This window comes from Cheilinus undulatus, linkage group 8 (genome assembly GCF_018320785.1).
Source record: "Cheilinus undulatus linkage group 8, ASM1832078v1, whole genome shotgun sequence".
NCBI lineage: Eukaryota > Metazoa > Chordata > Actinopteri > Labriformes > Labridae > Cheilinus > Cheilinus undulatus.
In genome coordinates, this window is record NC_054872.1 from 52,153,765 (window position 1) to 52,181,213 (window position 27,449).

The 27,449-nt window shown below is 40.4% G+C and overlaps 1 protein-coding gene across 1 annotated transcript; it reads left to right on the forward strand.

Annotated features, from left to right (window-relative positions):
- The first annotated feature begins 17 nt into the window (after nt 1-17).
- On the forward strand, nt 18-27,449 carry pik3r4 (phosphoinositide-3-kinase, regulatory subunit 4). The gene is made up of 21 exons (XM_041793620.1): nt 18-308; nt 2,515-3,249; nt 6,086-6,219; nt 6,296-6,506; nt 6,588-6,974; nt 7,160-7,294; nt 7,376-7,597; nt 7,753-7,926; nt 10,152-10,297; nt 10,383-10,586; nt 13,806-14,007; nt 17,583-17,674; nt 18,170-18,392; nt 19,334-19,499; nt 19,577-19,741; nt 19,816-20,027; nt 20,158-20,289; nt 20,369-20,469; nt 21,062-21,150; nt 25,103-25,223; nt 26,606-27,449. The coding sequence occupies exons 2-21, from the start codon at nt 2,532-2,534 to the stop codon at nt 26,774-26,776; spliced, it is 4,005 nt and encodes a 1,334-aa protein (XP_041649554.1). The 5' UTR covers nt 18-308; nt 2,515-2,531; the 3' UTR covers nt 26,777-27,449.

Sequence of the window (27,449 nt, forward strand, 5' to 3'; positions counted from 1 at the left end):
TTCCGTGTCCGCTTTGACCCGGATTCATAACAACAGCTGTAAACGGTAGACTTGGCGAGCTGCGTGATTCAGGCTGTCTCTTGTTGTTTTGTTCACGGGTCGGTGTGTTTACCACTGCGGGGAGTCTCTCTGGCCGCAGAACGGCGCCTAAACTTTGAGGCTGTCGTAGTAAAGACACCGGGGGACGTCATGAAGACGGCGTATCTGCGCTGAGGCTGAAGTTTGTGGCCGTTAGCAGCCGTTAGCATCGTCACCGCTAACTGTCAACATCAACAACAACAACAGTCCTGAGGCCTCACCTACCGCTGGTATCGACTCATGCAAAACATAGTTTAATATTCTGTATTGTGACGTTAGTAGTTTGGCTGTAGATGGCGTTAACTTTATAATGAAAGCAGAGCGTAGTTGTCAGTTAGCATGCTAATGTAGCGCTGTCAAAGTGAAGCTGAATCATGTGATGATCCTGCAGCAGCTCAATGGAGGGTTTGTTCACATGGAAGTATAAAAAGAGCATGAAATCAGTGCAGTTTGGACTATATCTGATTTATCTGAGTGCAGATGAAGACTTGCAAGCGTTAGCACAAAAATGAACAGGATGAACGTAAAACAGATGGTCGGATTTATTTACTTTGAGTAACCGTAGTGAGGCTGGACTGATGATAAGGTGTCAGAGATGCAGCATTGTTTTTATGTGCTGTAGTTTAATACAGTGGTTCTCAGCCCTGGGGTCGCGAGACACTGAGAGTGGGTCTCCAGATGCCAGAAAAAACTAAGAGTGCTTTTAAAATAATAGTATGTATGTGTATATATGTGTGTGTGTATATATATATATATATATATGTATATACACACATATATATATAAATATATATATATATATATATATATATAGGCCACTTTACACCAATTTTGTAAAAAATTTTGTCAACTTTTAACCAGTTTTTATCATTTCCCCACCAATTTTAACACATTTTTGCCATTTAACAGCTATTTTTTCAGTTTTAAACTCTTTCCACCACTTTTTTCTGCCTCTTTTTGCCACTTAAGCCTAATGTTGCCTCTGTTTAACTAATTTCCGCAAATATCTGCCTATTTTTCTCTTCTCAGGTAACCTTTTTTGACAGATTTTAACTATTATTCATCCAATTTCACCAAATTTTCACCCACTTTTGCCAATTTAAAACCATTTCAGCCACTTTTTAACTCCCTTTTACCACTATTTATGCCCATTTTGCCATCTTGTTTTACTATTTTTGTCTAATTTTTGCCACTTCTAATCCATTTTAGCTACCTTTAAAATCCAATTTCACCACCTTTATCCACCTTTTTTTGGTTGCCATTTTTAACTCATTTTTAAACCTTTTTAATCCCTTTTTAACAAAAGGGATTTACATTTTTAAGGCTTTTTACTACACAAATGATTATTAAAAAGAGATTTTTTTTCTTTGAGAAGAGTGTTTTTTCAGGTTAAAAATGAAATAAGGATATCACAGCTTAACTTTACAATGGACCATGGTTTTGTTGACCTTGATGGTCCCCCAGTTTGGCTGGGCACCAGAAGGCTCTCCCATTCATCCCCCTCATGGGCGGCCTTGTCTCCACATGGCTATTCTAGAATGTTCATGGCTGTTCAACCATCTCCAGGTACAGTGGGGGTCCCTGGTCTCTGGCACCTTTATTTTGGGGGTCACGGGCTGAAAAGCCTCAGCTTCTTGAGTCTGTTTTTCCTGTTTGATGCTTCCACGTTTGTCATAATATCAGAAATTTAAGCCTTTATTTTAGAAAATAAATGTTAAATGTTAGTGAGCTGTCTGACTCCGCCCCTGACCCCGCCTCTCTCAGGAAATGGATGTGGAACACCATGAGTTTGGTTTAATCAGCATTTAAAACCAGATCAAGTTTCTGAGACTGAACGCTAAAAGCGGTGTATGCAAGTTTTCAGAGAAGTTGATGGAGGCGAAGGAGTTAGAGCTGAGGCTGGGGCCCATTTATGTTAACGTTTTACCGAATACTGCAAATAAAAATCAGCTTTGCAGTGAAGATTTTACCTACCATCTGCATTTTCTTTATCATGTAGCCACATTTTTATCTTACAATCTGCACAAACATGCACATTACTGTGTCACCAACATAACCAGGTCTTAAATATAACGAAAAGGTCTTAAAAAGGTCTTTAAGAGTATGTAATGTGATGTCAGGTTTTCTATAATTACCCTGAAAACAGCCAAGGTTTCTCAAAGTGCTTCACAGAGTAAGGACAGTAAATTAAGATGGAGCCTCAAGGGTTTTTTTCCTGTTTAACTCTGTCGTTTATTCTTGGTGTAATTGTGCAGCTGCACTGGTCAGGTTGGTGCTTTTGTTAAAGGAATTTTGTGTCTCGATGGGAATGGTTTAAATGGTTGCATGGGTTAAAAATGTCTGTCTTTAAGTCTGGGTAGTTAAAAGGTCAAACACTGATATTCATGTAAATGGAAGCAGCCTTCTAAATATCGTCTTGTATGATCTTTTCCACAGGCGTGTGCTGAGGCGTGATGGGGAACCAGCTGGCGGGGATCGCCCCCTCCCAGATCCTCTCTGTGGACAGCTACTTCTCAGACATCCACGACCATGAGTACGACAAGAGTCTGGGCAGCACGCGCTTCTTTAAGGTGGCCCGAGCCAAACACAGAGAGGGCCTGGTGGTGGTCAAAGTGTTCGCCATCCAGGACCCGTCTCTGCCTCTGACCAGCTACAAACAGGAGCTGGAGGAGCTGAAGATCAGACTGCACTCCTGTCAGAACTGTCTGCCCTTCCAGAAAACCTCCCTGAACGAAAAGGCCGCCATCTTGTTCCGCCAGTATGTCCGGGACAACCTCTACGACCGCATCAGCACCCGGCCTTTCCTCAACAACGTGGAGAAACGCTGGCTGGCCTTCCAGATTCTCAACGCCGTCGACCAGGCGCACAAAGCCGGCGTCCGCCACGGCGACATCAAGACGGAAAACGTGATGGTGACCAGCTGGAACTGGGTTTTGCTCACGGACTTTGCCAGCTTCAAGCCCACATACCTGCCCGAGGACAACCCAGCAGACTTTAACTACTTCTTTGACACGTCTCGGAGGAGGACGTGCTACATCGCTCCAGAGAGGTTCGTGGACGGGAGCATGTTCACCACGGAGAGCGACCAGAACACGCCGCTGGTGGATCTGACCAACAACAACCAGAGGAGCAGAGGAGAGCTGAAACAGGCCATGGACATCTTCTCTGCAGGTAAAACTAGTCTGAGGGACAGTAGCTAAAATACGGGGGTCAAAGCTGGACGTCAAAGCAGGGGTTCAAAGCTGGTACCCAAAGCTGGAGGCCAACTGATTTTTTTTTTCCTGGCTTTTGAAGTCTTCTGGAAGTCAATATAATTCTGTCAAACAAAATCTACTTAATGTGGCTAAGCTAATTGAATTTCAGAATAATATTTTATATAATTGGGCTGCAACTACTGACAGATTGTAAAAAAAATCAGATGGCCGGCATCGCACTGATTCAGATGTTGTTTTTCATGAGATCTTTTAGCGTTTTACTCCAACAACGTTAACGTTTCTCTCATGTTTGACCCTAAAAACAGATCAGAACTGATGCATCTGTGCAGCTTTAATTTTTTATCAGGAATCTGCAGAGTCACCTCATTTCTAATATTCATCTCTTTAAATGTTTGCCGCGGCCTCACAAACCCTTTCCTTGAAATGTAACTCAAAAATTCATACCATCAGCAAACCGTGTCTTAGAATGTTACTGGAATGTCACCAGTTAATCCAGCACCAGTTAAACCATGACATCGGCTCTGTTCATCAGACAAACTTAATGATGAAAAGGTGACATGTTGAATCTTCTGTTTTTTAGATTTTACTTCAGAATTTAAAATACAAACATGTAATCAAATGTTTTATGATTATTTAAAGCATAATTTTAAATTTCAGCAATTATCTTTATGGTTTTTGTTTAATGAAAACAACCCTTAAAGCGTAGACCAGGGCCCACCTGAAGTACCTCCAGGTTCCAGCAGGAGGTGCAAGTTCAAAGAAATTTGACTTCAGGATGTGAAAAATTCAGAGGATTCTTCTAAGATATGGAAGTGTGTGAGAAGAAATGAACTTTAGACTTGGAGAATTAGAGCTTCTGAGTCCCACATGAAATCTGAAAATAAGTGGTAAGACATGGTGCAGAAATTTTTTAATTTTCTGTGCTTGGGTTTTATAAAAGTCTTAAATTTGATTTGAGAATTGTAACACAACCCTGTGACGACTTTTAATTGAATACAGAGCTTTTTAAAATCCTTAACAACACCTTTCTCATTGAAGTTCCAAAGCACTTTAAAAGATACATAAAGCCTGTCAGGGAAGAAATGAAACATGAAAAGATTCACAGGTTTGTTTGTTTGTACCTAAAACGGTAAATCTGTTGTGCAGACTGGAGTTTCAATGTTTCAGAGATAAAAATGACAAATAACAGCAACACTTATTCACAATTCAAGACACAGTCAGACAAAATACATTAAAAAGTTAACCTGAAGATGTTGAAACAAACATCATTGATTAATTTAAGACATTATAAAGAGCTTTTGCTCTGAAATCCTGCGTACTCTACCAAAGTCAAAGTTCATCATTTTGTGGGATTTCTGATGAAAATGAAAATGAAATAATCTAGCTGGAGATAAAAAAAAAAAAACGTGTTGCTGAAGATTAAGGCTGTGCAACTCAATCTTTGAATCAGTTTTTTTATTTGATCAGAACAGTTTGAAACATGTTGTCAGTTTCTTTTGCTTTAGTACTTTTTTGTTTTAACTTTATTTTTTATTATTTAATTTTGTTTTTAATACAATATATTTATTTTTTATTTGTTTTAACATAGAAATTAATAAACTTCTTAATATATTTTCATTTTCAATTTTTATTTATTTCATTTTATTTCAATTATGTTTTGTTTTCTTTTTCTTTTTTCTATTTCTTTTATTTAGTTTTTTGATTTGATCAAAACAATTTGAAACTTGTTTTCAATTTCTTTTGATTTATTATTTTTTTGTTTTAATTTTTTTAAATACTTTATTTTATTTTTAATCAAATATATTTAGTTTTTTAAATTTGTTTTAAAATAGATATTAATTGATTAACTTCTTAATATATTTCATTTTTTAATTTGTATTTATTTCATTTTATTTTATTTTTTATCATTCTTCTTTATTCTGTCTGTTTATTTGATCAAAACAGTTTGAAACCTGTTTTCAATTTCTTTTGATTTATTATTTTTTTTAATGTTTTTATTTTTTAAATGGATTTATATTATATTTGTTTTTGATATATTTTTTGTTTTTATTTAAGATATCAATTAACTTCTTAATTTATTTCATTTTATTCACTGGTTTCATTTTGCATTTTTTTTATTTTACTTAATTATTTTTTTTATTCTTTTTTTTTCTATTTCTTTGATTTTATTTTTTGATGTTGTTACAACTTTTATTTTTTATATTTAGTAGATTTTATTAGCTGCCAGTGTTTCTGGAAAACTTGTTTGTATTTATCACTAAACACAAAAAAAAAAGTATGTGTATGCAAGATTAAAAATAACTATCAGGTTTAAGGCATTCATAAAACAGTCTGAAATGGATTTAGTTCTTTGTTTCTCATTAAATTAAATTTTCTATTTGCACTTGAGTTCAGAGTCACAAATGTTGGCTTTATAAATCAACACATTCTTCCTTTTCTTGAATTATTAGTAATAACGGGTTTAAACGGAGAATATCCAACAGTCTGTAATGTTTTAGCCTTTTGGCGTTGTCGGTAAAATGAATGCAGCTCTCTGGGTAATGAAAGTCGCTGTCCCTGCTGTGGGTTTTACAGTGGATTAGATTGCTGAAGTGAAAAACTTTTATACATTTCTAAAAGCTTTAGTATTCACAGTTTGTTGATTTCCATCGTGCTCTGACATAAAAGTTAAGTGTGATTAAGCTGTCGTGTGGGATAAATAAGACAATAAATGTCAGAAGGCTTTTTCTGGAAACTCTTAACATCACAGCTCCTATCTCTGAGCGTTCGCCGTCTGCCTCCTTGTTTTCCAGGCTGTGTGATAGCCGAGCTGTTCACCGAAGGCGTCCCGCTCTTCGACCTCTCTCAGCTGCTGGCGTATCGTAAAGGACACTTTCAGACGGAGCAGGTCCTGCTGAAGATCGAGGACCGCAGCATACGGGAGCTGGTAAGGATCTCCAGGCTGAAACTCGCCTCTCTTCCTGACAGCAGCAGCATACTCTGACTGTGATTCTGTCTCTCAGGTGGCTCAGATGGTTCAGCGTGAGCCGGAGAAGCGTCTGACAGCTGAGGAGTACCTGAAGCAGCAGAGAGGGAAAGCTTTCCCCGACATCTTCTACACCTTCCTGCAGCCGTACATGGCTCAGTTCGCCAAAGAGACGTTCCAGTCCGCCGACGAACGAGTCCTTGTCATCCGTAAAGACCTAGACAACATCCTGCACAACCTGCGAGGAGGTGAGAGAGAAGACAGCGGGCACGTTGTCATGGTTACGCGATGAGGAGTCTTTTATTCACTGTGTTATCTCTGTCCTTCAGGCTCCTCCTCCTCTCAGGAGAGCAGTGATGGCGTCCTGAGCTCTCGGGAGGAGCAGGGCCTCATCGTGCTGGTGTCCGTCATCACCTCCTGCCTGCAGACTCTTCACTCCTGCGACTCAAAGCTCGCTGCTCTGGAGCTCATCCTGCACCTCGCGCCGCGGCTCGGCGTCGACATACTGCTCGACCGCATCACGCCATACCTGCTGCACTTCTGTAATGACCCCGTTCCTCGCGTACGCGCTCAGGCTGTGCGCACGCTGGCCAAAGTGCTGGCGCTGGTGAAGGAGGTGCCGAGGAATGACGTCAACATTTACCCAGAATACATCCTGCCAGGGATCGCACACCTCGCCCAGGATGATGCCACCATCGTCAGGTTGGCGTACGCAGGTCAGTTAGGGACCAGGTCCTTCACTTTTAAGATGTAAAGCTGAAGCAGAGCCGACAGATATATATTCAGATATTTATGCCGAACTCTTTCAAACCGTGACGTCTCCATGAATGTCTTCATGAATGTCTCAGAGCATGGTCTTACATTGAAGTTGTATTAAAGTGTCTGTCCTGTTGATCTTCAGAGAACATAGCTCACCTGGCAGAGAGTGCGTTGCGTTTCCTGGAGCTCGTTCAGGAGAACAACGTAAACACGGAGCAGGACTTGAGCGGAGAGGACACAGAGGAAGCTCTCCACCCCAACGAGAACTACGACTCTGGTACATAAAAACACCCACAAACACATTTAAATAACATGAGACAGTAAAACTGCTGACCTTTCTGCGTGTTCTAACATCCAGAGCTGCAGGCTCTTCATGAGATGGTGCAGCAGAAGGTGGTGACTCTGCTCAGTGACTCGGAGAACATCGTCAAACAGTCACTGATGGAGAACGGCATCACGCGTCTCTGCGTCTTCTTTGGCCGTCAGAAAGCCAACGACGTGCTGCTTTCTCACATGATCACCTTCCTCAACGACAAGAACGACTGGCATCTGAGAGGAGCCTTCTTCGACAGCATCGTGGGTAAGGAGCATTTCAGGAGATGGATATTTATATTTGGGAGTTTCTCACAGAGCTGTGTTGGTAAAACATGTCTAAAAATAACCCCTGTCTCACACTTTCCTCCTTTAGTTTCTCTCTATGCTGATGATGATGTTGTTTTTGCTGTTGTGTTGAAGGCGTGGCGGCGTATGTGGGCTGGCAGAGCTCGTCCATCCTGAAGCCGCTCCTCCAGCAGGGTCTGAGTGACACAGAGGAGTTCGTCATCTATAAAGCTCTGAACTCTCTCACCTGCATGTGTCAGCTGGGTCTGCTGCAGAAACCTCATATCTACGAGTTTGTCAGCGACATTGGTGAGAACGAACGCCTCAGAATACAGAAATATGGGTTTAACTGTTGGTTAAATGACACAATGTAGTTAAAAGAACACATAAATAAATGATAAATGATCTAAATCAACAAGAGATGTTAGTAGTGTGTTTGTTGTTGGCTGACGCGCTGATGACCACTAAACCGCCAGTGTTAGAAAATAGAACTTTTATTTAACAACCACCTTAGCTCTGTTAGATATCCTGCACTGTCTCGTTCCCATAATTTCCACATAGAACGTCTGCACCGCGCTCTGTAGCACCACTGTCTTGCTCTGACTGAAGGTGAGCAACCTTGGCCACTAGAGGCGTGTCTAGAGCGCTGCGCCATGGCATGCAGCCCTGATCAGAGGGCAGAGGTCACGAGAGAACTGCGAGTTCACACAGGAATCAAATGTCAACAGCGGACTGTTTTACCTTTTTGGGGTTCATTTATCATCCTTTCTGGCATAAGTCCGATATTATTGCTTCCACCATGGGTGAGTACATTAAGGAAGTTAAAAGGTGTGCTTAAAGCAGTGGTTCCCAACAGGCCTACATAGACTTGTTTTTGACTAAAGATCTATGTGTAAACTGTCCTTTATAACAACAGTGTTTTAGGTCCACTCAAGGAAAAACAGGGGCTAATTGAAAAAAAAAAACTAAACTAAAAATTTCAATTTTGAGAAGTTTATTTATGAGGGAAAACAAAAGTATGCGGTAGATGTGCCTGAACCCTGGATAGGAATTTTTGAAAATTTAAAGCCCAAAAATCAAAATCTGACCACTACTTTCAGTTTGGTTTCTTTTAAATTTTTGACTTTACATTGTTGTGCAATAATGATTTTAAAAACTTGAAATTTCCGAGTTTCTAATATCAAAGCTTAAGACTTTAAAACTCTGAATTTTTTTTTTGTTTTCTTGTAAATTCCTGACTTTTTAATCTCTGAAATCTTGTAAATATAAGACTTTATAATACCATAAATTTGAATTTTGTTTCCCACCCAGTTTTTGACTTTTTTTGATCAGAAATCAACACATTCTCCTTAAATTTTAATATTTTAGCCTGGCCCCTTATACACCATTTTACATGTTTCTGATGTTTCTGATTATGATGTTTTTTTTTTTTAAATATGAACATCTAATTTTGACAATGTCAGAGCAGATAGGGTCTCGCACCCCTCCTTAAGGGTCCCTCGGAACCACTAGCTTAAAGGATCTGTGGTTTTATGTAAAGTTCTTTGGCTAAATGTCCTCAAAAGTTAAATTTTCCTCATCAATGGCACCGTTGTAGCTCTGTGACCCACTGACCTCTCATTGACCCTTTGCTCTCACTGCAGGATGAGATGTAAAGTTGATATAATGATGATTTATGATCGAGAGTGTGCATTGTGTTTTATTTCAAAAGAACCGGATATTCGTCACTTTGGACTTCCTGTTGGGAGCTTTCTGATCAACGCCAATTGATGCAGTTTGGCAGCGGCCGGCGCAGAAAATAGACCTGCAGCGTATCTCAATTCAGGGACACGCCGCTGTCGGACTGGAGCGTGGGCAGTGGAACTGCTCTGATTGACTAGAGAGGGAGCGATTTGCTCTGCAGTACGATTCGCCGGCGGTTAGCGGTGCAGGCGCTGTGTGTGGAAATTGCAGGTTGATCTTCTGTTCCTTGTGTAAATCTGCCCACATCCTTTCATGTTTTATACTCTGATCATGTCTAGTCAGCATTTTTGCACCCTTTGCACATCTTGCAACCATACTATCAATGCTCACAGACTTCTATGTTCTAGAAATAATACCTAACAAAAGCTTTTACCTATTTAGAGCTATTTTTTAATGTTTAATTCCTGAAGTCTGAGAGCAAAGTTTACCAGAGTCAAAGTCCTTGTTGCATAAGAATACTTGTCCAATAAAGCTGATTCTGACTCTGATTGTTCACGCTAAAATCTGTAGAGCTACTCCACTGATTGTCATGAAGTTTTCTACAGATAAAGATCTTCTTAAGAACACTGAAGAAAAATCAGAGGAAGTCATAACTGAGTGAATTAGGGTGGTTGTTTCTGAAACCAAAGCTTCAGCTGTTCTGGGTTCTGTTTTCATACATCTCTGAGCTGTTTTTGTTCTTTAGAAATTCTCTTAAACTGAAAGATCAGTCTTTCCTCTAAGACCCGCCTCAAAACTGTATGCTTACGCTAAACTTGGATCAGTAGTTTGTCCTTTTTGTCTTGCCGTAGCTCCTTTCCTATGCCACCCCAACCTGTGGATCCGTTACGGAGCGGTGGGCTTCATCACCGTCATCGCACAGCACCTCAACGTGGCTGACGTCTACTGCAAACTGATGCCCCACCTCAACCCCTTCATCACCCAGCCCATCATCCAGGTGGGTCCTTGTCTTCACCGTCCTCACTATCATCATCATCGTCGTCATTATATGTCTTTAAAAACCCTCCTCCCCCTCCCCGCAGATCGATAAGGAGCTGGTCCTTCTCAGCGTGCTGAAGGAGCCCGTCAGTCGCTCCATCTTTGACTACGCCCTGCGCTCCAAAGATATCGCCAGCCTCTTCCGCCACCTGCTGCTCCGGCAGAAGAAACGTGCCGGATCAATCCCAGAATGCCCCACTCCTGACGACCCAGCCATCGCTCAGCTGCTGAAGAAGCTGCTCTCACAGGTCAGGGTTTTAACTTCAGTTGTAAAGATTAGACAATATTAGGACACGTTTAACAACACAGCAACAAAAACAGAATATCTAAGCACCTTATATTGGTTAGATTTTGTTTTATTTACCAAAAATATGCAGAAACTCCTTCACGCTATAGTGCAGAAAAACATTGGCAGCATTTGGCACTTTTCAGTGTTTTTGTATGATTTAGACAGCAGTCCAGTCAAACAAGGGAGCAGATCTTTGAGTGAAACCACCTTCATAAAGTCTGCTCTCATGGATCTGACTTAACTCTCCTTTCCTATCTTCTTTGTCTGCCTTCCCCTGAGCAGCTTTAGAGGCTTTGGGAGGATTTTAAAGGGATATTGATATTGACATTGTTAATTCAAATTGTGCACTATTTCTGAACACTTTGAAGCCTTTTATTTTTACCCAGAAAGCCTCTGTGTTTTCACTATTTTGTGAAGCAACAGTCGACTACGTGTTCTTCTGCCTCAGCCTATCATCTTCTGATCGTGTTCCCTCTCTCTATCCTCAGCTCTTCTGTCTAAATAAAGGCAAAAATACCAAATATAATCATTAAAAAATAAACACCGCAATAGCCCTTTAACATGATGGATGAGGAACGACTTCCGGTTTGATTAACGACAAAGTGCACATCATTTTAGAGACTGACCCTTAGGGTTTTCAGTTATGTAATGATATAATAACCTTTTTTTTATAAAGCACTTTTCAAAACAGACATTACAAAATTCTTTAGAGAAGACATGCACAGCAGATCAAATTAAAATCAGCAAGTTCCACAGGGACAGTTTTGTTTATGCATCAGGTAGGTGCAGGAACCCAATTAGATACAAACTGAAACTTTAAAAACATTTTATATTTAATCCCTACATAAAGTCAGGAAAAGCCCTCCAGGAAAAAATATGTTTTTAAAGTGATTTAAAGGAAAGCACAGAGTTAGCCAACCTGATTTCCTCAGATAGATGGTTCCAGAGCTTTGGTGCCCTGACTGAAAAAGCTCTGTCCCCCTTAGTTTTCAGCCGAGCTTCTGGCACAAATAAAAGACCTTTGCCCCAGGATCTCAGAGCGCGTGCAGGGGAATAAGGAGTTAAAAGGTTAGCGATATAGAGACCGTTGAGTGCTTTAAAAGTGATTAATAAAATCTTAAACTCGATCCTAAAACGTACTGGCAGCCAATGTAAAGATGCTAAAACAGGAGTAATGTGCTCATCCTTCTTACCCCAAATTTCCATATACAGCATGCGTGCCGTGGAACGCCAGCGAATCGAACTGCGGAGCACTTCGCTCCCTCTCTAGTCTGTCAGAGCATTTCCATAGCCAGCGCTCCGGCAGCAGCGTGTGCCTGGAGCGGCACTTCGCTCCGCTTCGTTTCGGATACGCTACAGGTCTATTTCAGCGCCGGCTGCTGCTAAACCTCGTAAATTCACTGTCGTTCAGAAAGCACCAACCATGGATGTCACAAGCTTAGAACATCCGGTTCTTTCAGAATAAAACACAATGCACAGACTCCTGAAGGGTCATTGAGAGTTCAGTGGGTCACAGAGCTACAATGGTGCCATTGACGAGGAAAAGTTAACTTTTGGGGATATTTAGCCAAAGAATTTTGCATAAAACCACAGATCTTTTAAGCAAACATGAACCTTTTAACTTTCTAATGTACTCACTCAATGGAGGAAGCAATAATATCATGGACTTATACCGGAAAAGATGATAAATTATCCTCAAAAGGTAAAATTGTCCACTGTTGACATACTATTCCTGCGTGAACTCAGTGCAGCGCTCTAGACGCGCTTCCAGTGGGCGAGGTTGCTCACCTTTTGGAGCAAACCCACGGTGCGCACGCTATATATGGAAATTCGGGGTAAGCTCTGGTTAAAATCCTGGCAGCAGTTATGACCTGTTCTCCCTGTTTTGCTCGTATCAGCTTCTCTTTAAACATCTGACTAAAATCTGCATTTCTTAATGATTTGGTTCATTTTAATGTTATCACTTATTTAAAAAACAGAGATTTAAAACACACAGTATCAAAAGTTTTGACAAAGTGGCCCATAAGTCAGAACAGCACTGCTCTCACACTGCTTATAATAATAATAATAATAATTATTATTATTATTTTTAACCATTCTAGGGTTTTATTATATGAGGAAGCTAGGTATCTTAAAGAAAGAGGAAATTTAACAAAAGGAATAAGACAGATATTGTTATAACCCTGAACCATTCTCAGAGATAATTTTGGTCATTTTTAGGTCACTATAGAGCAAGGTTGTTATAGTTTACTAAAACTAACTAAAATGTAAAAATCCTTTTAGTTAACTGAAATTGAATAAAAATGCTAAGATTAACCAAAAAATATAAAAACTAACAAAAACTAAAACTGTATAGTGCACTTACAAAACTTACTAAAATAGAATAAAATTAGAGACAAAATATCCTTAATATTAGTCTTTGACACAGACGTACCGACTGGCACCTACACCAGAGTCTGGGGAGTAAAATGGTCTGATCTGCTTGGTTAAAACAAACTAACTAACAGTCCCATGTTTTCTTCTAGATCTAACCCTTGTGTTTCTGTTTTCATGAGTGAGAAACTGATCTTCATTGGGTTAGAATGATCACCAAACAAGAATCCAGTGTTAAAGATCAGAGAGAGTCTGAGGAAATGTGGCAGCGTTTAAAACGGCGCTCTGCTGATGATGGATCGTTCCTCTCTAAGAAAAACAGACGCACTTCCTCTATTAACCTCAGATCAAGTTTTATTTGGACCAAAGTCAGCATCTTATGGAGCCACAGGGGAAGAAAACAAACTTTAGTCACCAAAATCAGCGTCTGAAATGTTTTTCTATGGGACTGTTTGGTGGTTTTTACCTCTGTTAGTACTGACTTTTAACAGTGAAGGTGTCACGTCACAGAGATGAATCCTTTCTTTAAACAACACTATGAACTGAGCTCTTTATTTTTAGGGGAAAAACCTGTCATAGTGGCTGCTGGCTCTCCAAAAACATCACATTTTCATCGTATTTGTTGAATTTGCCTCCACATAGAGACAGCGATCAGTAAAGCCGAAACTTGGACAGAAGAGAAATGAAAGTCGTCTATCCATCACACCACTGATCTTAATGATCTGTTCTGACTCAGAGTTTGGTGTGAACGCTCTCTGAATACAAACCTAACCCCGTGTGCGTCTGCTATCCGTCGTCCGTTCAGGGGATGACCGAGGCCGAGGAGGACAAGCTGCTGGCGCTCAAAGACTTCATGCTGAAATCAAACAAAGCCAAAGCCAACATGGGCGAGCAGAGTCACCTGGGGGAGGCCGCCCAGACCGGAGTCATCGACCTAGCCACGCTCGGCATCATGGGACGCCAGGTGGACCTGGTTAAACCTAAAGCTGAGGCAGAGGATAAAAGAGGTAATGGATTTATTCTGCTGTATGAACAAACACTTAACCACAACCTGTTGATGATTTAGATCAGTGTTACTCAACCCTGCTCAACCATAGAGCCAAATTGTTGAGAAATACCTTTGCAAGAGCCACAGTCTAAGTGGTTTAAGGTGGCAAAAATGGGTAATGGGTAGTGTGACCAAAAAAAAAAAAAAAAAAAGTTACAGCTTTCAAAAATGGTCAAAAATCAGTAAAAAAAAAAAAGGCAAAAAAAACCAAGTGAAAAGTGACTGAAACAGACAAAAAGCAGCAAAAAGGTGGGAAAAATGGGCAACAAGTAGCAAAGAGTGGCAAAAATGAGAGGAAAATTGGCATTTAATGGCAAAAGGCATCTTAAATGGGTGATAAGTGGCAAAAAATGGGCAAAAGTGGCAAAAAGAAGTGGCAAAATTTGGCTTGAAGCAGTAAAAATTGATTAAAGGTGGCAAAAGATGGGGTAAAAAGGGGCAAAACATTTCAAATAAGGACAATGTAAATATACAGACAAAAAAAATGGTTGCAATTCAAATCGGAAACAAACTAAATAAGGTGACTTGCAATGGATGATTTCTGAGATTTTCTTGGGGAATAATAATTCAAATTAAGACATAAAAGAGCCAAAAAACATCACAAAAGAGCCACACGTTGAGTATCACTGATTTAGATGTTTAGTTCTAGGTTTGTTTAGCTGCTAATGTTGTACCGCTTCATAAGTCTAGCAGAGTCTGTGTGTAAACTATTAAAACTATTTTAGTTTAGTTCATTTTACAAGCACAGAGTTAACTTTTAGTTGGTTTTCTTTCTTTTTATTTTATTTTTATTTATTGTTAGCTAAAATGATTTTAGTGTTTTAGTTTTAGTTAGTTTTAGCTAGCTATAATAACCTTGACTTTAATCATCCCTGAGAATAATCTTGGTCCCTCCCAAGTAGTAGATGGCTCCAATCATGACAGAGATACAGCAGCTTCCTGCTGCAGCTCACGCTTCTTTATGCAGCAGTCTGTGATGTAAAATCTGATGTTTAATGTTGATGAAGGAGCTGTTTCTATGGCGGATATGATATGCGGGGTTAGAACGGTAAAAACTGACTTCTCTGGCTCTGATAAATGCTTAAATACTCGAGGTAGTGTCAGAAATATACGCAAGAAATTTCAAAATTCTACGTATTGCACCTTTTAAACTGAAGTTACCTGATTATTATACTACATTTCATCTTCTCACCAGCGTCAGTGCTGATCACTAATGTTTGAATTAAACTTTAAAATCTTCTGGTAATTCCCCTGAACTTTACGTCCACACGTTAAACTTTCAGCTGTTAAGATTTGATCTTTATTCATCAGAGACGATAATCCTGATCTCAGAGCCTTTAGAGCTCATGAGGCCTTTAGAGTCGAACATTCCCTCAAAAATCAAAGTCTCATTGTTTGACCGCCAACATCAGAGCCAGAGTAATAATCTGTAATCTGTGTTTGATTCATCCTCGTGCTGTGGATTATTGCTCCAGTTCAGTGTGATTGACTTTAAAGTTCCTGAGTATCACCAAACTCTCGAACATCTATAAGGCATCCCTCTCTTTGTTGTTTTGTTTCTTGTCTTTCACCACCAGATCATCTCACTCAGCTCCAGATGTTTTCTCGTTAATCTCAGAGTAAATTACCTCCATCTGCAAACATTAAACATCAGAAAGACAGGAAATCCCCCCTACCTTCATTTATCATGTTCTCTTTGTTCTCTCTGTATTCCACAGTCTCCAGAGTCTTTATCTAATGGGCCTGGAGACGTTTATTTATATCAGCAGTCTGTGCGGTAACTTGTCAAAAGCCTTGTATCATTTTAATGCAGATGACACCATCATTTACTGCTGTTTTTATCAGCTACTCCTTTGAGTTTTTACAGTCCACTTTTAATGTTCAGTCTCAGAAACTTGAGCTGGTTTTAATGCTGAATAAACCAAACTTCTCTAATTGGAGTGGGTTACCAGGGAATATCACATAAGTCTTAAAGGGGACATATGCAAAAATCACTTTTTCAGGCTTCTCTAATAAAAATATATACCCCTGGCCTGTCCACAATCCCCCTCAAGAATTAGAAAAATCCACCCACCCTCTCTTTTTCCACCCTTCAGAAAATGTGTGCTAAAACAAGCTGTTCTCAGATTTTCACCTTCATGATGTCATGTGGAGAGTTAGCCCCGCCCCCAGGTTTGGTTGGCCCTCCCTGCTTGGAAAAAAGTTCCGCCCTCCTCTCCTGACCTTCAGCTGAGAGGAGGATTAGGAGAGTCAGGGTCCATTCGAAAAGTCCAAAAAATTACCTCCTAAGTTCTTTCCTATTCACTTTTCCTTAAGAGGATAGGAAAGGAGAACTGTGGTGATTAAGGAATCCGACTGCACTTTCCCTCTGCGGATGTTACGGACGTGTTAGGCTATGTTTTTTGTGTAAAAACTACATTTTAACATTGATAGACTACAAAATTCGCATCCACCACTCGGAGCGCTCTCTGTGTTATGTGCTGTGAATGAAACACTAAAACGTCAGAGATATGAGCTCATTAAGATTTTTATATCCTAAAGTCTCTTCAGGAAGGGGAACTGTGACTGTGAACATCCAGAACAGCAGAAACTTTTCTCTTAATCTGAGCTTTCTGCTATGTCAATACGACTAGATGAGTTTAAGTCCTTTTGCCTCACAAGGATATTAAATAGCTCTGCTTTATTCCCTACCTATCCGTTTTTTCTTTATTTCTCTCATCTCTGTTAATGTCAGTCTACTCTGGTCCTGTCTTTCTTTCAGCTCGTTCTGTGAAAAGCTCTATAAACCGCATCTTCCCTGCATAATTATGATGATATAATATTCACAATATAGCAACACGCCGACTTTATCGTTTTAATTGGTTGTGATTTACAAACTTTAATCACATTTACTTTAATATTTCAAAATAGCAAAACAAATACAGTTTAAAATACTGACTTATCGGTTTACTGTTTGAATAAAATGGAAATGAGAAGAAATGAAATCATTATCATAAGTCGGATGATATAGTTTTCATGTCTGTAATATTTCTCTGTTCATCCCTACTGCCTTCCATTTATCACATGTATTTGAAGTTTGTCAATGGATTTTAGGGTTTATATCGGTTCTAGTAAAGTTACAGTCAAGTTTATCGCTTGTTCTGATTAGTGGTCAACAGGTGCGTCATTTTAAATAAAGTATATGCAAAGCATTGTGGGTCGTCTGTTCATCTCTCCTTTGGTAAAAGATGGTCCAGTGTTTCCTAGGCTAAAGGAGAGAATATAGGAAATAATGAAGCTCCTTTCCTTTTCAGTTGGAGAATTCGAATGGCCTTTATCATGGCCGACACTAAATTGCTTCTGTGTCATTTTGCTTTATTTTGAGCATTTTTTGCAGTGTAATGATGTCCAGCTGTGGAAACCCCTCCGTCTGTGCTGCGTGTGTTGTTTGTGTGCGTCTAAGGAACAAACGTTTACAGAGCTGTTACGTTAATTTTAGTGTGAGGCGAGCTAACATCCTGTTTTTATTTACCTGTGGTGTTTATTCTCCTGCAGCGAGGAAGCACACCAAGCAGGACTCAACCATGAACGAGGAGTGGAAGAGCATGTTTGGATCTCAGGAGCCGCCGTCCACTCAGCCCGCCACGGTAAAAACACGTCACTGACTGTGGAGGTGGGGCTGAGATTTATCAAAGACCTGAGGCTCATCCACACAGACGGTTTAGTCACTCTAACACAGAAATAGGTCTGTTTATAGGTGGTCTATCAGAGCTGTTTAGGCTGGGACTCTAGCTACTTACTCATTCTGGTAAATCCTCCCGCCTTTAGCAACAACCAGACGCTTTTATTCATGAGTTTAAATGAAATCCAGAATGTTTATCTTCTAAACATCAGAGATGCCTTTCCTCTAGGGACAATATTTGCATTGAAATGTCTAAATTTATGATAAAATGACTAAAACTTTAGTAGGTACATGCGCTGATATTAGCTGGCCTCAGCATAGATAGTGTTATGATATTACATGACTCATACAGTAACATTACATCATTTCATTCATAAGAACACGCTGTGTCGGCTCATTTTCATCCTGGGTTGGTGTTTAGAGGAGCAGCGGATCAGTGCTGTGCTTCATGCATTTACAGGCTGTCGACGGGCCGGCTAGTCAGATCAGGAAGAGCGCAGTGGCCCCGACACTACCTGTGCTGCAGTCCGTGGCAAGCGGCCCCACCTACCAGCGCCGCATCAACACGTGTAAGGCGGAGCTTCAGCAGCTGGTGCAGCAGAAGAGGGAGCAGTGCAGCGCCGAGCGTATGGCCAAACAGATGATGGAGAGCGCTGAGTGGGAGAGCCGACCACCTCCACCAGGTCACACAAAACAGGCCCTTTAACACGTTTAGTATTTCAGATTCAGGTTTATTTGTCATTTTCTCTTTGTCTAGATCAGGGGTTTGTGGCTTCCCGGTTTGTGCGGCTCTCAAACCCTTCCAGGATCGCTCGCTGTGTTGAACACTTAGGCCACTTTTTAACAGCTTTTCTCCCACGTTATGTAAAGTTCATCCATATAACAAAACATGCTGGTTTACTGCTCTGTAAATTCACCCTATGAAGAGCAGGTTTATTTAAAAGACTTCCTACTTCAACACAATAACTAAGCAGTGGAGGCGGGCCAAAGTCAGCAGCAGTTTGGAAATCAAGGGTTTGAATGAGTGGAGGAGTCACAGGCTGCAGGGTCGGCCTGTGAGGCAAAATGGGCAGAGAATAAGCCTGGTCATACTGACATAATGAACCTTTAACAAGCAGGTTAGTTGAATTAAATTACTATGCATTTATAGTCCAAAACATAGAGAGCAAATCTGTTATATCTGCCCCGCTGTTATCAAACTCTGCAGAGCTGCAGGCCGAACTCCTGTCCATCTAACTCCCACTGATCTGATCATCCTTCTTCAAATGGAGAGTTCTTCTCTAACACCGTATTTTATCGAGTCAGTACCTCTCTTAAAGGAGACAATGTTGATTAGATGTAAGAGTGGATTTCTGTCCTCATCCCACAGGAAAAATTAGATAAAAGTTAAATAAACATTCACTGCCCACAGGTAAACAGACAATATAAAGTGAAGCTGTTGTAAAAAAAATACTTTTTTTGATGTTTTACATTTATTTGTCTGTGTAAAGCAGCACAGTTGACCTTCTTAGACAAATAAAGCTTATATATTTATTTGTAAAACATGAAATAATAAAAGAACTGAGCGTTTAGATTAGTCTGAGGAATGAGCAGACAGACTGACTCCTGACTGACTCTGTTCCAGGATGGCATCCTAAAGGTCTGCTGGTCGCTCACCTCCACGAACACAAAGCTGCTGTGAACAGAATCAGAGTCCCAGATGAACACTCCATCTTTGCTACGGCATCCAACGACGGCACGGTCAAAGTGTGGGACAGTCAGAAGATGGAGGGAAAGACCACGACCACCAGGTGGGTCTAAATCACCAGAAAACCCGGTTTCAGTTTTCCTCACACTGACTAAACGTGCCCTCTCTTTCCTCCTGCAGGTCTGTGCTGACGTACTCTCGAATCGGCGGTCACGTGAAGACGCTGACCTTCTGCCAGGGCTCTCATTATTTGGCGGTGGCCTCAGATAACGGATCCATCCAGCTGCTCGCAGTCGAAGCAAACAAACCCCCAAAATCCCCCAAAGTGCAGCCTTTCCAGACCAGGTAACAGAACAACACTCAGAGGTGTAAACATTTACTGAAGGAGGACGTCTCTTCACGCCATTCTCGTGTTTCAGGTCTCTGGACCTGCAGGAGGACGGCTGTGCGGTCGACATCCACCATTTTAACTCGGGCGCTCAGTCCGTGTTGGCGTACGCTACCGTGAACGGCTCCCTGGTTGGCTGGGACCTTCGCTCCAACACAAACGCCTGGACACTTCGCCACGACCTCCGCCTGGGACTCATCACCTCGTTCACCGTGGACATGCACCAGTGCTGGCTCTGCCTCGGTGGGTGGGGTTTGGGTGTTGATGTGGAGACGATGATGGCACAGCTCAGCAGTTCATACTGTAACATTATTATTGGAGGGAGGAGCTTAGATGTGTCCCGTCTTCTCACTTCACTCTCCTTCCTCTGCAGGTACGAGCAGCGGCACCATGGCATGCTGGGATATGCGGTTCCAGCTTCCTATCTCTAACCACTCCCATCCTGCACGAGCACGAATCAGACGGCTGCTGATGCATCCGCTCTACCAATCATCAGTGATCGCAGGTCAGAGGAGTGAGAGTGGATCATGTCTCTCTGAATGTTTGATTTAATGAGGTAAATGTTAAATTTCGTCTCTCTGCAGCCGTCCAGGGAAACAACGAGGTGTCGATGTGGGACATGGAGACAGGCGATCGTAAATTCACCCTGTGGGCGAGCTCTGCTCCTCCTCTCTCTGAGATGCAGGTATGTCTCTGTGTCTCATTTATTTATGCACGTTATTTTAGAACGGGTGGAATCAGAATGGCAGTGAAGGTCAGATAGAAAACAGTAAGGGAACAGGTGGCCTAGTGATTAAAGGCGCTCCCATGTACGCGGGCAGCCCGGGTTCGAATCCGGCCTGAGGCGCCTTACCGCATGTCTCTCCCCCACTCTTGACCCTGTTTCCGACTCTATCCACTGTCCTCCTCTATCTAATAAAGGCACAAAAATGCCCAAAAATAAATCTTAAAAAAAAAAGAAAAAAGAAAGAAAGAAAACAGTGACAGCAGGCTTAAAAGGAGGTGACACATTCACTTCTCTACAACCGTAACAGAATACTTTTAAAGTGCAGTAAACTTTTAAAGACTTCTGGGTGTAAATAAAGTCGTTCTTATCTCCTATGTCTGATGAAGCTAACACTGACCTCTAAGCTCACCTACACACTGAGAGCACAGAGTAGCATAGAACTTTTGTAGCTAAAGCTGGTCTTATCATGCACATTCATGAAAACACTCCTGTCATGTTTTCTACCTGTGGAAAAGAATTAAAGAAATAATTAAAGCATGCTGTTTTGCAGCCGTCTCCTCACAGCGTTCACGGGATCTACTGTAGTCCAGCTGACGGGAATCCTCTGCTGCTGACTGCGGGATCTGACATGAGGATCAGGTCTGAACCAAACGTACACAACAGCATCTACACAACTGCTAAAACAGGGGTTCTCAACATTGGGGTCGCGAGACACTAAGAGGGGGTCCTCATATGCCTTAAAAATACTCAGAGCTTTTTTGAATGACACTGTTGCCACCAATTTTGCCTAACCTATATTTATCACTTTTTTCCCTCTAATTTTAACACATTTTTTAACTTAAAACCCATTTTTTGTCCATTTTAAACCCTTTCCACCATTTTTTCCTATCTGTTTTTGCCACTTCTAAGCCAAATCTTGCCACTCTGCCTATTGTTGACACATTATTGCCACTATTAAACCCTTTTACCATTTGGTTAAAAATAAAATACCACAGCTTCAATGGACCGTGATTTCCTGGCCCCCAGTTTGGCTGGGCCCCAGAAAGCTCTCCTCTTTCTCACCCCTCATGGACGGCCTTGTCTCCACATGACTATTCAAGAATGTTCATGAGTGTGTGAACATTCAGTGGGGGTCCCCGGTCTCTGGCACTTTTATTTTTGGGGTCGCAGGCTGAAAAGGTTGAGAACCCCTGATCTAAACAACCTCTAGCTCTTGACGGAGTATCTGAACCCTTTCCTGATTGCTGAAAGTAGAGCTTACTGATGAGGACCAAAAGATAAAATCTCATCTGCTTTCTGCTCCAGTGCTCTTATTTACTTTTATTCACTCTTTTTATTTTTATCACAGTGTTTTTGATTGCATTTGTTTGTTATAAGAACCAAATTCTAATGTGTGAGGTTTAATTATAATCACTCTTCAGGTTTTCTTCTCACCTGTTCAATCCCTGAGCGTTTACTCTTTCCCTATGAAAGTTGTACCAAAGAAAAATGTGCATCATATGCGCAAACAAACAAACAGACAAACAAATCAGAAGCATTCAACAGAAGTAAACTGATTTTCTCTTTTGGGGTGGAAGCATGAGCTCCAAAGTTGTCTTTAAAAGAGTTCTGTGTAGTTTAAAGTGTTGAGAATAGCATAATTTATTTATTGTGTTATCTTTCAGTATAAAGTTGTTTATTTTAAACCCTTCCCCCATACAACCATCAGCCAACAAATGAGGTAGAATGTTAGACATCGTCTTTATCACCATGGTTTATAGTAGGAGGGATGAAGTATTTGGTAGTTTTGCATAGATGTGTTGGTCTAACATCAGTGTTGGCTGATGATGTGGCATGAACAGATGTCTTTCTGTAGGGCTGTATCTGTTAAATTATGATATCTAGTTCACCTAACAGCAGATCCAGAAAAGGGTTATTCAGGCTTTTCAGGTTTTTTACCTGCAGCCTGTTGAACCATCTCTGTGTAAGTTGTGTCTGAAGTTAAGGTGTAAAGTCCACTAAACTCTACTTTTAACTAGTTCAGTTCTAACTTACAGTGCTTAACAAATTTCTTAGACCACCCTAACCCTAACCAAAGTCAGGTTTATGCCACAGCTGCCCTAAATTAACAGCATTGGTAATTACCAAAATCATTTTTTTTGTTTCTGCAACGGTTAATACACCAATATGTAGAAGCTCTTTAACCCAAATGATATTTTTAATGCTAAAATATAATTATTATTATTATCCATGAATTTTCAAATTGACTGATTTACAAAAAAACTGAAAAAACAGTAAAGCACATTAATATTTCTGATTAATATGTCAAATTATAGTTATTTACTGTCATTCCTGAACAGAAAAATGAGTTTTAGTGGTTGAATGTTATGCTTGATTAATTTCTGACTTCTCAGAGAAGCCCAGTGAGCCAGCTCAAATTTGGGTGAATTCAGTTTGAAATTCCTCATTCCTGTTCAAAATGGTCAAACGTGGAGAGCTGACTGAAAATGACAGAGTCCGCATTAAAGCACTTCATGATGCTGGATGGTCTCTGAGACAGATATGACAGGTGGTCTTATGAATTTGTTAAGCACTGTTTGTAGGTCATTGTTTGGTTTCACCACAGAGACGTAAGATTGATCTGAACTAGCAGAGCTTTACGTCCACACTAACCTAAATATTGTTGCAGATATGACATCTTCACTCTATCTGACCAATCAATGAAAAACTTTATTAACACAGCGTTTGTTACAATACTGCCTAGGATTGGTTGTTTTTCATTTTTTAATACCATGAAACGCTCCTCAGATTTTACCAGGGTATAACGTTTTACTGCCAGGTGTTTAAAAACCTCATCTACAAGCACTTCCCAGCTAGCAGGTGCTTCATTCATACCTTTTACAAAAAGCTTAGAGCAGGAGTGTCAAACTCAAGGCCCAGGGGCCAAATCGGGCCTGTGGAACAGTTAAATCTGGCCAACAAGATCATATGATATTTCTGTTATAACTGGCCCATCAGTGTGCAGATTTCCTCAAGTATAAAAATGTGAACTTATCCTGATGATTTAAGATTTCCTTGTTAAGTCATAAAATCTGAAAAAGTAAGGAGTAAAAATACTTAGATAAGAAGTCAGAAATGTGGGGAAATAAATTGCTTTGTGTTTTAATTTCATATTTTCATTTTTGCATCTCACAACTAGGACTCAAACTTAGGATTTTTACTTTTTATTTCATACTTTGAGCATTTCAGCTTATAATTTTGACTTCTTATTCAATATTTTGAGCTTTTAGGTTCATAACTTAAAATTTTAAGTCATGTTTTCACCTTTTTAACTAATTATTTTGCCTTTTTTTCTCATATTTATAACTCCTTGCTTTGACCTTATAATCCCATAGTTCGACTTTTTGACTCACAATTTAAAATTTTGAATCAAATTTTTTTAACTTCCTGATTACAAATTTTATTTCATATTTTGACTTTTTAAGCTCATAATTTTGACTTTCTTTCTTATATATTTGCCATTAAAAACATAATTTTTCAATTTCAATTTGTTTTACTTTTTTAACCTCAAAATAATTTATCATCGATGCAAAGTAGTTTTTTTTTTGTCATATTTTATAACTGGTGAAATACGGTTTCTGTTTGAAAAGGAGACCCTATTAGGCCCTCAGGTTAGACCTGAATCCAGAGTCTGGCCCCTGCTATGATTGAGTTTGACACCCTGGCTTTGAGTCTACACCTCTTCCACACTATTATGTAAATAAGATTTTAGTGTTGTGTCTCAGGGCTCTTTGGGTCACTGAAATCAATCTCAGACATCTGTGATCATTAGTTAACCAGGTGAACCCAGGTCTGCTCAGGTCTGGCCAGAAGATATAATCTAATCACAGATGGATTTTCAAGTTTGACGGATCAGTGGCTGAACTTAAAGGTTATTAAACAGAATGTGAGGTATTGTTAGTGTGCTCACTTCTCTAAAATCCATCAAACCAACTTCAGTCATTATTTCCTAGGCTGAATCAAACTTCTGATTCTTTCAGCTTCAGTCAAAAGTCACGTCAAGTTTCAACTGAGTTTGTCCTTTGTGTGCAGCAGGCATCAATAAAACCTGCATGTTTGAGTCTCAAGTTCAGAGCTTTTATTTTTAGATTTTTAAAATGAAACTCTGAAGCTCTGCAGACTCCCTGGAACCCGTGTCTCAGACTTCCTGCTTTTGATCCAAACAGACTCTTAATAACGAGGCAGTAAAGTTGTTTTAGTTTTTCAAATCCATCTGTGATCCATGTGTGACAGATACTCTGCTCCTTCATCACATTCACAATCATCAAAATGATTAAAACAGAAACTAAAGAGGAGAGGAAGTTTGGCTCTTTGAACAGCTGACAGCTCTAGACTCTCCCAGGATCACTGGCAGAAATTCTGACCACAGAACCATCTGGAATCTAACTCTAAAGCCTTTCTAGTGAAATTCTGGAGAATTCCTCCCCTCAGATACAAACATGGTGAAAACAGAACCCTGAAAAAGCAGCAGAAACCTTTCATAACCCTCACAGTGATGAGAACAGCTGAGTGTGTTTTTTGGTAGTGATGTTGAGGTTTGTTGTGGTTCCAGGTTCTGGGATTTGGCCTATCCCGAGCGCTCGTACATCGTGGCCGGCGGAGCCAACGACTCACTGCACTGTCCGTCTGTCATGTACAGCAGGAAGATCATCGAGGGGACTGAAGTCGTACAGGTGAGTACACCAACGTCTCCCATCATGCCTCTCTGTGGCTCACTGAGATTTAAACTGAGTGAGTCCACTTCCACAGAGTCCTCTTCCTGGTTAGATTTAAGCAGGAACAGTCAGATTGGGTTTTTATCTGCATGAAAGTCAGGCCATTCTTATGAATGTAAGATCTCAAGAATGCTTTGAGGGTTTTCTGCATAAATGTCCACCACAAAAATTACCTTTCCTTATACGAACTCTGTCAGGAAGATCATGTTTGTTCCGTTAATTTACCAATGGTGATCTGACGTCATGATGACAAGTTGGTTGCAGGTATGTGGCCACTTCCTCTTTAAGATGGCGGTCCTGATGAAGGTCAAATACCAAGATGTTGCATGTTAAATACAGCATTTCTGCACGTTGGACAGTGTTTAGACATTTTATTTGAAGTGTTTGCTGTGCACCTGTCCTAAGATATAGATGTGCAAAGCAACTCTTCTATCTTTTTAGAACTGGCTAGAAAATAAAATTGGAATGTCTAAGAAAAATGGACACATACTTTTTGATGATTTTTATTGCTGTGAGAGAAAAGAAATAGCCAGAGGAACTCTTCCTCCATGAGAATTTGATTTAACAGCATTTACAGCTCCATATAAGAGCATTTGTCCTCTGATATGGCTGATTTCTTATTTCTTTGCATACTTGTCATTTTAATTTTTACTGATTATTAAAACAATAATCATAGACAAAGATAACCTGAGAAAGTACAAAAGTCAGTGTTTAAATGATGATTTCATCCAAACCTTCCTGATCCTGTGTGAAAAAATGGCCCCCTTAACCTCATAACTGGTTGTTCCATCCTTGGTGTTTGTGATAACTGTCAGTGAGTCTTTCTCATCACTGTGGAGGAATGTAGTCCCACTCTTCACTGCAGAATAGTTTTTTTATTCAGCCACACTGGAGGGTTTCCAGCATGAATGGGCTGTTTAAGGCCACAGCATCTCAGTCAGATCTAAGTTCAGACTTGGACTAGACCACTCCAGAACCTTCATTTAGTTCTTAGTCCATCCAGAGGTGGACTTGCTGGTGTGTTTGGATCATGGTCCTGCTCCATAACCCAAGGGGCCAGACATTCTCCTTCAGGATTTTCTGGTAGGGAGCAGAATTCATGGGCAATAACTTTTTCACACAGGGCCGGGTAGGTTTGGGTGTATTTTACCCTGAATGAATGAAATCATCATTTAAAAACAGACTTCTGTATTTATCCAGCTTATCTATGTCTGATATTTACATTAGTTTGATGATCTGAGGCGTTTAAGCGTTGTTGTTTTGTTGTTTCTCTTGTCCCTCTGTACATCGTATCATCATGTGTTCTAAATTCATATTAACTATCACAAATATCTCTGCAGGAGATCCACAGCAAACAGAAGAGCGGCGTGGTGGAGGACTCGCCCCGCCGTGGCCCAGAATCCCTCCCTGTGGGTCACCATGACATCATCACTGACATTGCCACTTTCCAGACCACGCAGGGCTTCATCGTCACGTCGTCCAGAGACGGCATCGTCAAAGTGTGGAAGTGAAGATGGGGAGCGAGGGCGTCAGACGACTCTTAGACAGTATGAACAGTTTCTCACTAACACAATCATAAACATGAGGAGTGGATTCAGAGCGGTGCTTTTTAACAAAAACGTTACATCCAGGAAGAGGCCGCCTCCATCTTAGTTACATTTCAGTCACACTTCAGAGATTTCTTCGCGTCTGCAGCTTTTTCATTTCTATCTGCTGGCTGCTTCATATTCTTCATCAGCCTGATACATGTTCTCTTCAGCTCCTGCCTCTCTTTACTCATTTGTGCATTTAAAGAGCATTTCTGTGTTTTTAAACCTGGGCTGTGTTTTTGTAGATTAAAAGGCTGTCCGGGACAGACGGTTTCTGAATGTCTCCAGTGGATGAGTTCATCCTGCAGCCCTGAAACATGCTGTAATGTCTGCACCATAATCCCCCATGAGTTAAAGTGTCCAAGTCAGATTTATTTATATTGTGCATTTTATTTTACGACTTAAGACTCAATGTGCTTTAGAAAAAAGGTAGAAAACATGCACAAGAAAAATCTGTATGATAAAAACACGTTTAAAAACATTAAAGAAATGATGGATAGATGGATGGATGCATGGATGGATGGCTAGATGTATGGATGGATGCATGGATGGATGGATGGTTGGTTAATGGATGGATGATGGATGGTTAAATGTA